General features: G+C 48.3%; 1 protein-coding gene across 1 annotated transcript in view; it reads right to left on the reverse strand.

Annotated features, from left to right (window-relative positions):
• Positions 1-499: 499 nt before the first annotated feature.
• Positions 500-15,718, reverse strand: part of LOC142193530 (uncharacterized) — a 29,017-nt gene continuing 13,798 nt past the window's right edge. Inside the window, exons 6-7 of the mRNA XM_075262502.1 lie at positions 2,022-2,070; positions 500-635 (exon numbers count right to left, since the gene is read on the reverse strand). Coding sequence (XP_075118603.1) covers positions 500-635; positions 2,022-2,070 — 185 coding nt within the window. The remainder of the gene's footprint in view (positions 636-2,021; positions 2,071-15,718) is intronic.

A 15,718-nucleotide genomic window follows, 5' to 3' on the forward strand; every position in this document is an offset into this window, starting at 1 on the left:
CAACTTGACTATACACATACTGCACCTTCACCACCTATATCAGTATATGGAAGCACAAAAAATACCTATTAGGAGCAAAAAATGTCAAGAAATGTTTTTGGTTTTTTTTCTACTCAATGTTACCAACGCTCCAGTTTGCTCTTTTTTTTTTTTTTTTTTTTTTTTATTTCAAAGATATACAAAAATTAAAGTCGAAATAAATTAAATAAAAATAGGAAAACGGTCAATCATGGATATAAAAAAGTTACAAAAACAAAAAAAGCCCCCACAGCCCCAAGCCTAAATAGCAAATTACCAAACAAATCTTATGTATACACACACAGTACACAGTACTAATACTAACACTAGGCCAGAATTTTTGTCTACAAAAAACACTGGCTATACATTCAGTGGGTACAAAGTAGTTGTCAGAGCTGTAGCATTGTTACATAGTCGTCACTTTTTAGATGATGGGAATTCTTTTGGATACTGCCATGCAACCAAATCCAATATTACAGGGTTACTCCAATGAGAAAAATATCAGGCACGGAAAAGTGACACTCAAAGGGCTTCCAAGCTCGGTCTTTATAAAAGACTGTGAAATTTTTGGTTTCTCTTTGATCGGACGCGTCTTCATTCCATCTTTAAAACATCGACTGTTTCATAAGCATAAAAGCTAGAACCATCATGTGGCAGGTCATGGAAGCGAAGCCGATGTGAAGACCAAAATCCAACCGGGCTCCAGTGATGAACGTCTTCGGTGAAAGAACTTGGTCAGTAAGTTTTCAACTACAAATGGTGTATGAAAAAAAACTGGATAATTCCAGGGACCCCTTGGGAGAATGAATGACAATATCAAGGAGATAAGAGGAGTCAGTTTTATACCTCCTGGTGTTGTCAATGGGGAGTTTTTGAAAAGAACTGGAAAAAAAGTTGGGTCAAGGAACATTGTCTTCACCGAGGAATGATGTATTCTCCTCTCTGAGGGAAAAGCAGAGGACAAAATAAGGTATTCAACTTCACAAAACAATCTGAATTACAAAAAAAAAGTACAAAAAGGGACAAAATTCTATGAAGTTGTTTAAAGAGGAACTTCTACCATCTCCGTCAACTCCAACTTTAGTCCCCACCATTGAGTAATCGATGCGGTTAGTTTCATCACCCAATGTGTTTATTAAGCTCTTACCCGGCAGGTGGGCAGTCCCGGGGTTCTCTGATCCAGAAGAGGACCACCTACCTTTTTAGCATATTGGGTGTTGAAATTAAAAAGACTCATTGCTTAGGACGAGTGGGGACTAAAAGAGGTGCAGCAGTTGCCAGATGTAGTAGAGAAACACTTTTTGAAGTCTAGAACAAGTTGGAGTTGGTGGAGGGGTGAAATGTCCTCTCTAAAGGGGTCTAGAATTAAAAAAAAAAATGGGATCCAAGAGAGTCTGATCCCGTCTTCAGCACCATAATCTATTGACCTAAAGAAACCTCCTGCTCTGGAGGACCCACAGTCTATAATACTTCATATTGCTTGGGTCCGTATAAAACATATACACTTACTACAGGATTACCCCTCACATCACAGATGATCCCATGGATGACCAACTGGGAGACATCAAGTGATCAGTGGACCATTATGGCGCCCCCTAACAAAAATAAATGGTGTGAGGTGGAAATCCCCTTATAAGATAATCTTTCACCACTTCCACTAGTTCTATGTCTTTGTTTTCTTCAATAACCCCTGCTTCAATGATTTTGGTGCAGTTGGGATTTTTTTTCTCTAGCCCCCACCATTCCTGAGCAATCATTGCTGTTACTTTATGCACAATTATGCTCTGCTGTCAGGTGGGCGGTCCTTGTTTTTGTTCTCCAGGCCTGGCCACCCCCCTGACAGTAGAGGGCATCACTGTGCTGAAACTAACGCCAATGATTGCTCAAGAATGGTGGGGACCAGACCAGAATCCTTGGAATGTGTCCAGTTCATCTTTGCTACATCTGTATCTATATCTGTAGGTCACTTCCTGTTATATACATTGTATACATTATATACATACGAGGGTTTGGGGTCCTTGACGGTCTCCATGTTGTGGTTTTGCGATGATCCTGCCAAAAACAATAATGAACCATTCAGATCTTTATCGGTTTTACCGTTGAGTTACTTGACAACATTCACATTCTCTTTGCACTGAAATGATTTCATGGATGGACAAACCCGTCTATAGGTGAAGGAACCCCAATAAGTCTCTGTTCTGTGCTGAATCACCGGAGACACTACGGGGGATTCTTAAGGTTACACACGGAGAGGGCATTAGAGTGATGGGGGCAAATTACTAGCATTATTACTAATGGGGGAGCACTATCACTAATGGGGAGCACTATTACTAATGGGGAGCACTATCACTAATGGGGAGCTATTACTAATGGGGAGCACTATCACTAATGGGGAGCTATTACTAATGGGGAGCTATTACTAATGGGGAGCACTATCACTAATGGGGAGCTATTACTAATGGGGAGCACTATTACTAATGGGGAGCACTATCACTAATGGGGAGCTATTACTAATGGGGAGCTATTACTAATGGGGAGCACTATCACTAATGGGGAGCTATTACTAATGGGGAGCTATTACTAATGGGGAGCACTATCACTAATGGGGAGCACTATTACTAATGAGGAGCACTATCACTAATGGGGAGCTATTACTAATGGGGAGCACTATCACTAATGGGGGAGCACTATTACTAATGGGGAGCACTATCACTAATGGGGAGCACTATTACTAATGGGGAGCACTATCACTAATGGGGAGCACTATCACTAATGGGGAGCACTATCACTAATGGGGAACTATTACTAATGGGGAGCTATTACTAATGGGGAGCACTATCACTAATGGGGGAGCACTATTACTAATGAGGAGCACTATCACTAATGGGGAGCACTATTACTAATGGGGGAGCACTATCACTAATGGGGAGCACTATTACTAATGGGGGAGCACTATCACTAATGGGGAGCACTATCACTAATGGGGAGCACTATTACTAATGGGGGAGCACTATCACTAATGGGGAGCACTATTACTAATGGAGAGCACTATCACTAATGGGGAGCACTATTACTAATGGGGAGCACTATCACTAATGGGGAGCACTATCACTAATGGGGAGCACTATTACTAATGGGGAGCACTATTACTAATGGGGAGCACTATCACTAATGGGGAGCACTATCACTAATGGGGAGCACTATTACTAATGGGGAGCTCTATTACTAATGGGGAGCTATTACTAATGGGGAGCTATTACTAATGAGGAGCACTATCACTAATGGGGAGCACTATTACTAATGGGGAGCACTATCACTAATGGGGAGCACTATCACTAATGGGGAGCTATTACTAATGGGGAGCACTATCACTAATGGGGAGCACTATCACTAATGGGGAGCACTATTACTAATGGGGGAGCACTATCACTAATGGGGAGCACTATTACTAATGGGGAGCACTATTACTAATGGGGGAGCACTATCACTAATGGGAAGCACTATCACTAATGGGGAGCACTATCACTAATGGGGAGCACTATCACTAATGGGGAGCACTATTACTAATGGGGGAGCACTATCACTAATGGGGAGCACTATTACTAATGGGGAGCACTATTACTAATGGGGAGCACTATTACTAATGGGGGAGCACTATCACTAATGGGGAGCACTATTACTAATGGGGAGCACTATCACTAATGGGGAGCACTATTACTAATGGGGAGCACTATTACTAATGGGGGAGCACTATCACTAATGGGAAGCACTATCACTAATGGGGAGCACTATTACTAATGGGGGAGCACTATCACTAATGGGGAGCACTATTACTAATGGGGAGCACTATCACTAATGGGGAGCACTATTATTAATGGGGGAGCACTATCACTAATGGGGAGCACTATTACTAATGGGGAGCACTATCACTAATGGGGAGCACTATTACTAATGGGGAGCACTATCACTAATGGGGGAGCACTATCACTAATGGGGAGCACTATCACTAATGGGGAACACTATTACTAATGGGGGAGCACTATCACTAATGGGGAGCACTATTACTAATGGGGAGCACTATTACTAATGGGGGAGCACTATTACTAATGGGGAGCACTATTACTAATGGGGAGCACTATTACTAATGGGGGAGCACTATCACTAATGGGGAGCACTATCACTAATGGGGAGCACTATTACTAATGGGGAGCACTATTACTAATGGGGAGCACTATCACTAATGGGGAGCACTATCACTAATGGGGAGCTATTACTAATGGGGAGCTATTACTAATGGGGAGCACTATCACTAATGGGGGAGCACTATTACTAATGAGGAGCACTATCACTAATGGGGAGCACTATTACTAATGGGGGAGCACTATCACTAATGGGGAGCACTATTACTAATGGAGAGCACTATCACTAATGGGGAGCACTATCACTAATGGGGAGCACTATTACTAATGGGGGAGCACTATCACTAATGGGGAGCACTATTACTAATGGAGAGCACTATCACTAATGGGGAGCACTATTACTAATGGGGAGCACTATCACTAATGGGGAGCACTATCACTAATGGGGAGCACTATTACTAATGGGGAGCACTATTACTAATGGGGAGCACTATCACTAATGGGGAGCACTATCACTAATGGGGAGCACTATTACTAATGGGGAGCTCTATTACTAATGGGGAGCTATTACTAATGGGGAGCTATTACTAATGAGGAGCACTATCACTAATGGGGAGCACTATTACTAATGGGGAGCACTATCACTAATGGGGAGCACTATCACTAATGGGGAGCTATTACTAATGGGGAGCACTATCACTAATGGGGAGCACTATCACTAATGGGGAGCACTATTACTAATGGGGGAGCGCTATCACTAATGGGGAGCACTATTACTAATGGGGAGCACTATTACTAATGGGGGAGCACTATCACTAATGGGGAGCACTATCACTAATGGGGAGCACTATCACTAATGGGGAGCACTATTACTAATGGGGGAGCACTATCACTAATGGGGAGCACTATTACTAATGGGGAGCACTATTACTAATGGGGAGCACTATTACTAATGGGGGAGCACTATCACTAATGGGGAGCACTATTACTAATGGGGAGCACTATTACTAATGGGGAGCACTATCACTAATGGGGAGCACTATTACTAATGGGGAGCACTATTACTAATGGGGGAGCACTATTACTAATGGGGAGCACTATCACTAATGGGGAGCACTATTACTAATGGGGAGCACTATCACTAATGGGGAGCACTATCACTAATGGGGAGCACTATCACTAATGGGGAGCTATTACTAATGGGGAGCTATTACTAATGGGGAGCACTATCACTAATGGGGGAGCACTATTACTAATGAGGAGCACTATCACTAATGGGGAGCACTATTACTAATGGGGGAGCACTATCACTAATGGGGAGCACTATCACTAATGGGAAGCACTATCACTAATGGGGGAGCACTATCACTAATGGAGAGCACTATCACTAATGGGGAGCACTATCACTAATGGGGAGCACTATTACTAATGGGGGAGCACTATCACTAATGGGGAGCACTATTACTAATGGAGAGCACTATCACTAATGGGGAGCACTATTACTAATGGGGAGCACTATCACTAATGGGGAGCACTATCACTAATGGGGAGCACTATTACTAATGGGGAGCACTATTACTAATGGGGAGCACTATCACTAATGGGGAGCACTATCACTAATGGGGAGCACTATTACTAATGGGAAGCTCTATTACTAATGGGGAGCTATTACTAATGGGGAGCTATTACTAATGAGGAGCACTATCACTAATGGGGAGCACTATTACTAATGGGGAGCACTATCACTAATGGGGAGCACTATCACTAATGGGGAGCTATTACTAATGGGGAGCACTATCACTAATGGGGAGCACTATCACTAATGGGGAGCACTATTACTAATGGGGGAGCACTATCACTAATGGGGAGCACTATTACTAATGGGGAGCACTATTACTAATGGGGGAGCACTATCACTAATGGGAAGCACTATCACTAATGGGGAGCACTATCACTAATGGGGAGCACTATCACTAATGGGGAGCACTATTACTAATGGGGGAGCACTATCACTAATGGGGAGCACTATTACTAATGGGGAGCACTATCACTAATGGGGAGCACTATTACTAATGGGGGAGCACTATCACTAATGGGGAGCACTATTACTAATGGGGAGCACTATCACTAATGGGGAGCACTATTACTAATGGGGAGCACTATCACTAATGGGGAGCACTATCACTAATGGGGGAGCACTATTACTAATGGGGGAGCACTATCACTAATGGGGAGCACTATTACTAATGGGGAGCACTATCACTAATGGGGAGCACTATTACTAATGGGGAGCACTATCACTAATGGGGGAGCACTATCACTAATGGGGAGCACTATCACTAATGGGGAACACTATTACTAATGGGGGAGCACTATCACTAATGGGGAGCACTATTACTAATGGGGAGCACTATCACTAATGGGGAGCACTATTACTAATGGGGAGCACTATCACTAATGGGGGAGCACTATCACTAATGGGGGAGCACTATCACTAATGGGGAGCACTATTACTAATGGGGAGCACTATTACTAATGGGGGAGCACTATCACTAATGGGAAGCACTATCACTAATGGGGAGCACTATTACTAATGGGGGAGCACTATCACTAATGGGGAGCACTATTACTAATGGGGAGCACTATCACTAATGGGGAGCACTATTACTAATGGGGAGCACTATTACTAATGGGGGAGCACTATCACTAATGGGGAGCACTATCACTAATGGGGAGCACTATTACTAATGGGGAGCACTATCACTAATGGGGGAGCACTATCACTAATGGGGAACTATCATTAATGGGGAGCTGATAATGGTCTATGACCGGAGGAGATGTCATTGCACATGAAGTATCTGAGCACTGCTGTCTGCAATGTGCACCCTGGACGATAGGATCAATGAGAACTTGGTACAAACACATTGGGGTCTGGGACTCAAACATTTAAGATTGGCAATGACTCAGCGAGTGGCCTCAGCAATGTAACTAATATCAGTAAGTCAGTAAGTGATACAAAGTGTCAGGAAGTCACCACCGAACTCAGCAAGAATGTCTGGAAGTCCCCGGAACTTCCTCCATGTATAGAAGAGACTGGACCCAATGTAAGGAAAGGATTAACCCTGCAGGAGCTGGGGCTTTACACCTCTACCCAAAGTAAGTGGAGATGTGACCGGGGCGTCACTGTGTCCCCCTAGACTATCCTAAATAACCATTGTCAGCCCTACAGACCTTCATACAAACTACTGTACTGTCCATTGTGCTATCCCTGAAAAAATCAGATGACACACAGACAGACACACAGACAGACAGACACACAGACAGACCGACAGACAGACAGACAGACACACAGACAGATAGACAGACAGACACACACACAGACACAGACAGACACACAGACAGACACACAGACAGACAGACACACAGACAGATAGACAGACACACAGACAGATAGACAGACACACAGACAACAAACAGACAGACACACAGACAACAGATAGACACACAGACAGATAGACAGACACAGACAACAGACAGACACACAGACAACAGACAGACACACAGACAGATAGACAGACACACAGACAACAGACAGACACACAGACAGACACACAGACAACAGACAGACAGACACACAGACAACAGACAGACACACAGACAGACACACAGACAATAGACAAACAGACAGACACACAGACAGACACACAGACAGACACACAGACACACAGACAGATAGACAGACACACAGAAGACAGACAGACATACACAGACAGAGACACAGACAGATAGACAGACACACAGACAGACACACAGACAGATAGACAGACACACAGACAACAGACAGACACACAGATAGACAGACACACAAACAGACAGACACAGACAGACACACAGACAACAGACAGACACACAGACAGATAGACAGACACACAGACAACAGACAGACAGACACACAGACACACAGACAACAGACAGACAACAGACAGACAGACAACAGACAGACACACAGACAGACAGACAGGTCACCGACCCATCAGCAATTCTGCAGCTAAAATTAATATTCTATGGTTTGTTTGTTTTTAAATACACACTTGCGGCTTTTTTGCATTAAATCATTTTTACATCTATTTGGTGATACATTTGCTTCATTTTTAGGTCATTCTTTTGTGTTTTCCATTTTTTTTATCTGCTTAAATGTAGAATTTTTTTTATTGCACAAAGTACTACTAAAAAAAATTTAAATATTTTTCCCTCCCCATTATGGAGATTTATATGCAAGTGACCTATAAAGTCATAACAGACCTTTTGGGAATTTTAATTACTATTTTTTCAGATTTCCTCAGTGACATTTGCAGGACCAGTCCAGTCTCCTATTATACGTTGCAGAGCTGATCTGGGTCCTGTAGTTCCGGTCCTCCTGGTGGCTCATATGACCTCTTGGCCAGAAGGAGGTCGCATCATAGGGTTTCCATAGCTGTATACACAGTGGTCACTGAGTGCAGTATATACAGTGATCGGGAAGGCAGGGATGGTAATAATCTGCCCCTGCCTTCTCTCTGGGGTGTCGGGGTATTAATAACATTTTCTCATGCAGATGCCTATCTCTGCTCGGGTATACAAATAATTTCATACCTTCCAACTTTTGAAGAACCGAAAGAGGGACAAAATGTGCTACGCGCGCCGCTGCAAATTTAGCCCCACCCACTTTTGTGTTGACTCCGCCCACTCGTTAATTTTTCATGTGCCCGCACACAGTATAATCCTCCTACAGTCACCCGTAAATTATATGTCCCCCCTCTATCTCTCCCCCAGTTTCATATACACCCTTCATCTGCCCCCAGTTTCATGTCCCTCTTCCATCTCTGCCCCCAGATTCATGTCCCTCCATCTCTGCCCCCAGATTCATGTCCCCCCATCTCTGCCCCCAGATTCATGTCCCCCTCTATCTCTCCCCCAGATTCATGTCCCTCCATCTCTGCCCCCAGATTCATGTCCCTCCATCTCTGCCCCCAGATTCATGTCCCCACATCTCTGCCCCCAGATTCATGTCCCTCCATCTCTGCCCCCAGATTCATGTCCCTCCATCTCTGCCCCCAGATTCATGTCCCTCCATCTCTGCCCCCAGATTCATGTCCTCTCCATCTCTGCCCCCAGATTCATGTCCCCACATCTCTGCCCCCAGATTCATGTCCCACATCTCTGCCCCCAGATTCCTGTCCCTCCATCTCTGCCCCCAGATTCATGTCCCCCATCTCTGCCCCCAGATTCATGTCCCTCCATCTCTGCCCCCAGATTCATGTCCTCTCCATCTCTGCCCCCAGATTCATGTCCCCACATCTCTGCCCCCAGATTCATGTCCCACATCTCTGCCCCCAGATTCATGTCCCACATCTCTGCCCCCAGATTCATGTCCCTCCATCTCTGCCCCCAGATTCATGTCCCTCCATCTCTACCCCCAAATTCATGTCCCCTCCATCTCTGCCCCCAGATTCCTGTCCCTCCATCTCTGCCCCCAGATTCATGTCCCCCATCTCTGCCCCCAGATTCATGTCCCCCATCTCTGCCCTCAGATTCATGTCCCTCCATCTCTGCCCCCAGATTCATGTCCTCTCCATCTCTGCCCCCAGATTCATGTCCCCTCCATCTCTGCCCCCAGATTCCTGTCCCTCCATCTCTGCCCCCAGATTCATGTCCCCCATCTCTGCCCCCAGATTCATGTCCCCCATCTCTGCCCTCAGATTCATGTCCCTCCATCTCTGCCCCCAGATTCCTGTCCCTCCATCTCTGCCCCCAGATTCATGTCCCCCATCTCTGCCCCCAGATTCATGTCCCCCATCTCTGCCCTCAGATTCATGTCCTCTCCATCTCTGCCCCCAGATTCCTGTCCCTCCATCTCTGCCCCCAAATTCATGTCCCCTCCATCTCTGCCCCCAGATTCCTGTCCCTCCATCTCTGCCCCCAGATTCATGTCCCCCATCTCTGCCCCCAGATTCATGTCCCCCATCTCTGCCCTCAGATTCATGTCCCTCCATCTCTGCCCCCAGATTCCTGTCCCTCCATCTCTGCCCCCAGATTCATGTCCTCTCCAACTCTGCCCCCAGATTCCTGTCCCTCCATCTCTGCCCCCAGATTCCTGTCCCTCCATCTCTGCCCCCAGATTCATGTCCTCTCCATCTCTGCCCCCAGATTCATGTCCCCCATCTCTGCCCCAATGTCATGCCGTCCTCTCCTTCATCTGCCCCCAGATTCACGTTCCACCTCCACATTAAACTTACCTTCTCCTCCGCTCCCTCGCCGCCTCTCTCGCTGACACAGGTCAGCTCCTCGCTTCGCCGCTGCCCGCCTCTCTCCCTGACACATGCGGCTGAAGCTGCTCGCGTGCTCGCTTCGCCGCTGCGTCTCTCTCTCTCTCTGACACATGCGGCTGAAGCGAGGAGCTGACCTGTGTCAGCTCCTCGCTTTGCTGCTGCCGTCGGGTCCTGGCGTGTACATCGCGTCTACAAGACAGGAGCCGGCGGCAGCAGCGAAGCGAGGAGCTGACACAGGTCAGCTCCTCGCTTCAGCCGCATTTGTCAGCGAGAGAGAGAGACGCAGCGGCGAAGCGAGCACGCGAGCAGCTTCAGCCGCATGTGTCAGGGAGAGAGGCGGGCAGCGGGGAAGCAAGGAGCTGACCTGTGTCAGCTCCTTCCTTCAGCCGCATGTGTGTTCAACTCAGATCTGCGTCCTCTGGACGCAGATCTGAGTTGAAATCGGGACATACCTCCCTCCAACCGGGACCGCGGGACATGTCACCCAAATCGGGACTGTCCCGCGGAAATCGGGACGGTTGGGAGGTATGCAAATACATCCTGCCGAGATCACTGCCAACTGGCTAAAATTCCTTCAAGTTGTTATTTCACTATAGATCACCTTGATAAAAGGGGTTTCCAGCTTGGAAAACCCAATTTTAAATATTTATAAGAATTAAGACAATTAGAGATGAGCGAACAGTGTTCTATCGAACTCATGTTCGATCGGATATTAGGCTGTTCGGCATGTTCGAATCGAATCGAACACCGCGTGGTAAAGTGCGCCATTACTCGATTCCCCTCCCACCTTCCCTGGCGCCTTTTTTGCTCCAATAACAGCGCAGGGTAGGTGGGACAGGAACTACGACACCGGTGACGTTGAGAAAAGTAGGCAAAACCCATTGGCTGCCGAAAACATGTGACCTCTAATTTAAAAGAACAGCGCCGCCCAGGTTCGCGTCATTCTGAGCTTGCAATTCACCGGGGACGGAGGTTTCCGTCCAGTTAGCTAGGGCTTAGATTCTGGGTAGGCAGGGACAGGCTAGATAGGAAGGAGAAGACAACCACAACAGCTCTTATAAGAGCTAAATTCCAGAGAGAAGCTTGTCAGTGTAACGTGGCACTGACGGGCTCAATCGCCGCAACCCAGCTTTCCCAGGATCCTGAATGGAATACACTGTCAGTGTATTCCCGTATACCCGATATATACCCCCGATACCCGTTCCAACTGTGTGCCCCCCCACCTTCACCCCAGAAATACCCTGCAAGTCCCCTAGCAATAGAATTGGGGCTATATACACCCACTATTTTTGCTACTGCCATATAGTGCCATTGTCTGACTGGGAATTCAAAGAATATATTGGGGTTATGTGCACCCACAATTTTTACTACTGGTATACAGTGCCATTGTCTGACTGGGAATTCAAAGAATATATTGGGGTTATAAATACCCTCATTTCTTGCTACTGCCATATAGTGCCAGTGTCTGACTGGGAATTCAAAGAATATATTGGGAATACAAATACCCTCATTTCTTGCTACTGCCATATAGTGCCAGTTTCTGACTGGTAATTCAAAGAATATATTGGGGTTACGTGCACCCACAATTTTTACTACTGGTATACAGTGCCATTTTCTAACTAGGAATTCAAAATGCGCAAGGCTCCCGGAAAGGGACGTGGACGAGGCCGTGGGCGAGGTCGGGGGAATGGTTCTGGGGAGCAAGGTAGCAGTGAAGCCACAGGGCGTCCCGTGCCTACTCCTGTGGGGCAGCAAGCATTGCGCCACTCCACAGTGCCAGGGTTGCTTGCCACATTAACTAAACTGCAGGGTACAAACCTTAGTAGGCCCGAGAACCAGGAACAGGTCTTGCAATGGCTGTCAGAGAACGCTTACAGCACATTGTCCAGCAGCCAGTCAGACTCTGCCTCCTCTCCTCCTATTACCCAACAGTCTTGTCTTCCTTCCTCCCAAAATTCCGAAGCTTTACAGAACAATAACCCAAACTGTCCCTGCTCCCCAGAGCTGTTCTCCGCTCCTTTCATTGTCCCTCAACCTGCCTCTCCACGTCACGATTCCACGAACCTAACAGAGGAGCATCTGTGTCCAGATGCTCAAACACTAGAGTCTCCTCCATCTCCGTTCGATTTGGTGGTGGATGACCAGCAACCCACCCTCATCGACGATGATGTGACGCAGTTGCCGTCAGGGCATCCAGTTGACCGGCGCATTGTGCGGGAGGAGGAGATGAGACAGGAGTTGGAAGAGGAAGTGGTGGATGATGAGGACACTGACCCGACCTGGACAGGGGGGATGTCAAGCGGGGAAAGTAGTGTGGATGTTGAGGCAGGTGCAGCACCAAAAAGGGTAGCTAGAGGCAGAGGCAGAGGTCAGCAGCTTAGGCGAAGCCAGGCCACACCCGGAATCTCCCAAGATGTTCCAGTTCGTACCCAGCCCCGAAAAACTCCCACCTCGAGGGCACGTTTCTCGAAGGTGTGGAGTTTTTTCAAGGAATGCGCCGAGGACAGATATAGTGTTGTCTGCACAATTTGCCTCTCGAAATTGATTAGGGGCTCTGAGAAGAGCAACCTGTCCACCACTTCAATGCGCCGTCATTTGGAATCCAAGCACTGGAATCAGTGGCAGGCAGCAACGGCAGGACAAAGGCCGCCTGCCGTTCACGCCACTGCCACTGCCTCTGCCACTGCCTCTGCCTCTGCCACTGCCACTGCTGACTGTGCTGGCGATGCACTCCAGAGGACGAGCCAGGACACCACTTCATCTGCCTCCGCCACTTTGTTGAGTTCTACCTCATCCTCCCCTGGTCCTGTCTTATCTCCTTGTCCTGCACCATCAAAGGCACCATCAGGCGCTTCTTTACAACAACCCACCATCTCTCAGACATTGGAGCGGCGGCAGAAATACACTGCTAACCACCCACACGCGCAAGCCTTGAACGCCAACATCGCTAAACTGCTGGCCCAGGAGATGTTGGCGTTCCGGCTTGTTGAAACTCCCGCCTTCCTGGACCTGATGGCAACTGCGGCACCTCGCTATGCCGTCCCTAGCCGTCACTACTTCTCCCGGTGTGCCGTCCCCGCCTTGCACCAGCACGTGTCACTCAACATCAGGCGGGCCCTTAGTTCCGCGCTTTGCACAAAGGTCCACTTGACCACCGACGCGTGGACAAGTGCATGCGGACAGGGACGCTACATTTCACTGACGGCACACTGGGTGAATGTAGTTGAGGCTGGGACTGCTTCCCAAACTGGCCCGGTGTACCTCGTCTCCCCGCCTAACATTCCTGGCAGGGACACGAGAAGAACACCCCCCTCCTCCTCCTCCTCTACCGCCTCCTCCTCCGCCACCGCCTCCTCCTCCGCCACCGCCTCCTCCTCCGCTGTTAGATTGACCCCAGCTACGAGTTGGAAACGTTGCAGCACTGGCGTTGGTAGACGTCAGCAGGCTGTGCTGAAGCTGATCAGCTTGGGGGACAGACAGCACACTGCCTCCGAGGTGAGGGATGCCCTCCTTGATGAGACGGCAATATGGTTTGAGCTGCTGCACCTGGGCCCAGGCATGGTCGTTTGTGATAACGGCCGGAACCTGGTAGCAGCTCTGGAGCTTGCCGGACTCCAACATGTTCCATGCCTGGCCCACGTCTTCAACCTAGTGGTGCAACGTTTCCTAAAGAGCTACCCCAATGTTCCAGAGCTACTGGTGAAAGTGCGGCGCATGTGCGCCCACTTTCGCAAGTCGACAGTAGCCGCTGCTAGCTTAAAATCTCTCCAGCAACGCCTGCATGTGCCACAACACCGGCTTTTGTGCGACGTCCCCACACGCTGGAACTCAACGTTTCAGATGTTGAATAGAGTGGTTGAGCAGCAGAGACCTTTGATGGAATACCAGCTACAAAACCCTAGGGTGCCACAAAGTCAGCTGCCTCAGTTTCACATCCATGAGTGGCCATGGATGAGAGACCTTTGTGACATCCTACGGGTCTTTGAGGAGTCCACAAGGAGGGTGAGCTCTGAGGATGCGATGGTGAGCCTTACAATCCCGCTCTTGTGTGTTCTGAGAGAATCCCTGATTGACATCAGGGATAACTCAGATCACACAGAGGAGTTAGGGATAGCATCCGATCCGTCACAGCTGGAGAGTAGGTCCACACATCTGTCCGCTTCACTGCGTTTAATGGAGGAGGAGGAGGAGGAGGAGGAGGAAGAAGAGTTGTCCGATGATGTGATGGTGATACAGGAGGCTTCCGGGCAACTTCGAATCGTCCCATTGTTGCAGCGCGGATGGGTAGACATGGAGGATGAGGAGGAAATGGAGATTGAACTTTCCGGTGGGGCCAGAGGAGTCATGCCAACTAACACTGTGGCAGACATGGCTGAGTTCATGTTGGGGTGCTTTACAACCGACAAGCGTATTGTCAAAATCATGGAGGACAACCAGTACTGGATCTTTGCTATCCTTGACCCCCGGTATAAAAACAACATCTCGTCTTTTATTCCGGTAGAGGGGAGGGCCAATCACATCAATGCTTGCCACAGGCAATTGGTGCAGAATATGATGGAGATGTTTCCAGCATGTGACGTTGGCGGCAGGGAGGGCAGTTCCTCCAGTAGGCAACCAAGTTCTCACCGGTCCACACAAACGAGGGGCACACTGTCTAAGGTCTGGGACACCTTGATGGCACCCCCTCGCCAAAGTGCCGCCACGGAGGGTCCTAGTGTCACCAGGCGTGAGAAGTATAGGCGCATGTTGCGGGAATACCTTTCCGACCACAGCCCTGTCCTCTCCGACCCCTCTGCGCCCTACACGTATTGGGTGTCGAAGTTGGACCTGTGGCTTGAACTTGCCCTATATGCCTTGGAGGTGCTGTCCTGTCCTGCCGCCAGCGTCCTATCTGAGAGGGTGTTCAGTGCAGCCGGTGGCATCATCACTGACAAGCGCACCCGTCTGTCAGCTGAGAGTGCCGACCGGCTCACTTTGATAAAAATGAACCACCACTGGATAGAGCCTTCATTTTTGTGCCCACCTGTGTAAAGCACCCCAACATGAAACTCCATGTCTGTACTCAACCTCTCCAATTCCTCCGCATCCTCATACTCATCCACCATAAGCGTTGCACAATTCTGCTGGTTAGAGGCTCCCTCCACCCTGATTTCCACCAACTCTGCTGGTTAGAGGCTCCCTCCACCCTGCTTTCCCACAACTCTGCTGGTTAGAGGCTCCTTCCACCATGAATTTGCCCAAACTGGGCTGTTT

The sequence above is a fragment of the Leptodactylus fuscus genome, chromosome 2 (assembly GCF_031893055.1).
Source record: "Leptodactylus fuscus isolate aLepFus1 chromosome 2, aLepFus1.hap2, whole genome shotgun sequence".
NCBI lineage: Eukaryota > Metazoa > Chordata > Amphibia > Anura > Leptodactylidae > Leptodactylus > Leptodactylus fuscus.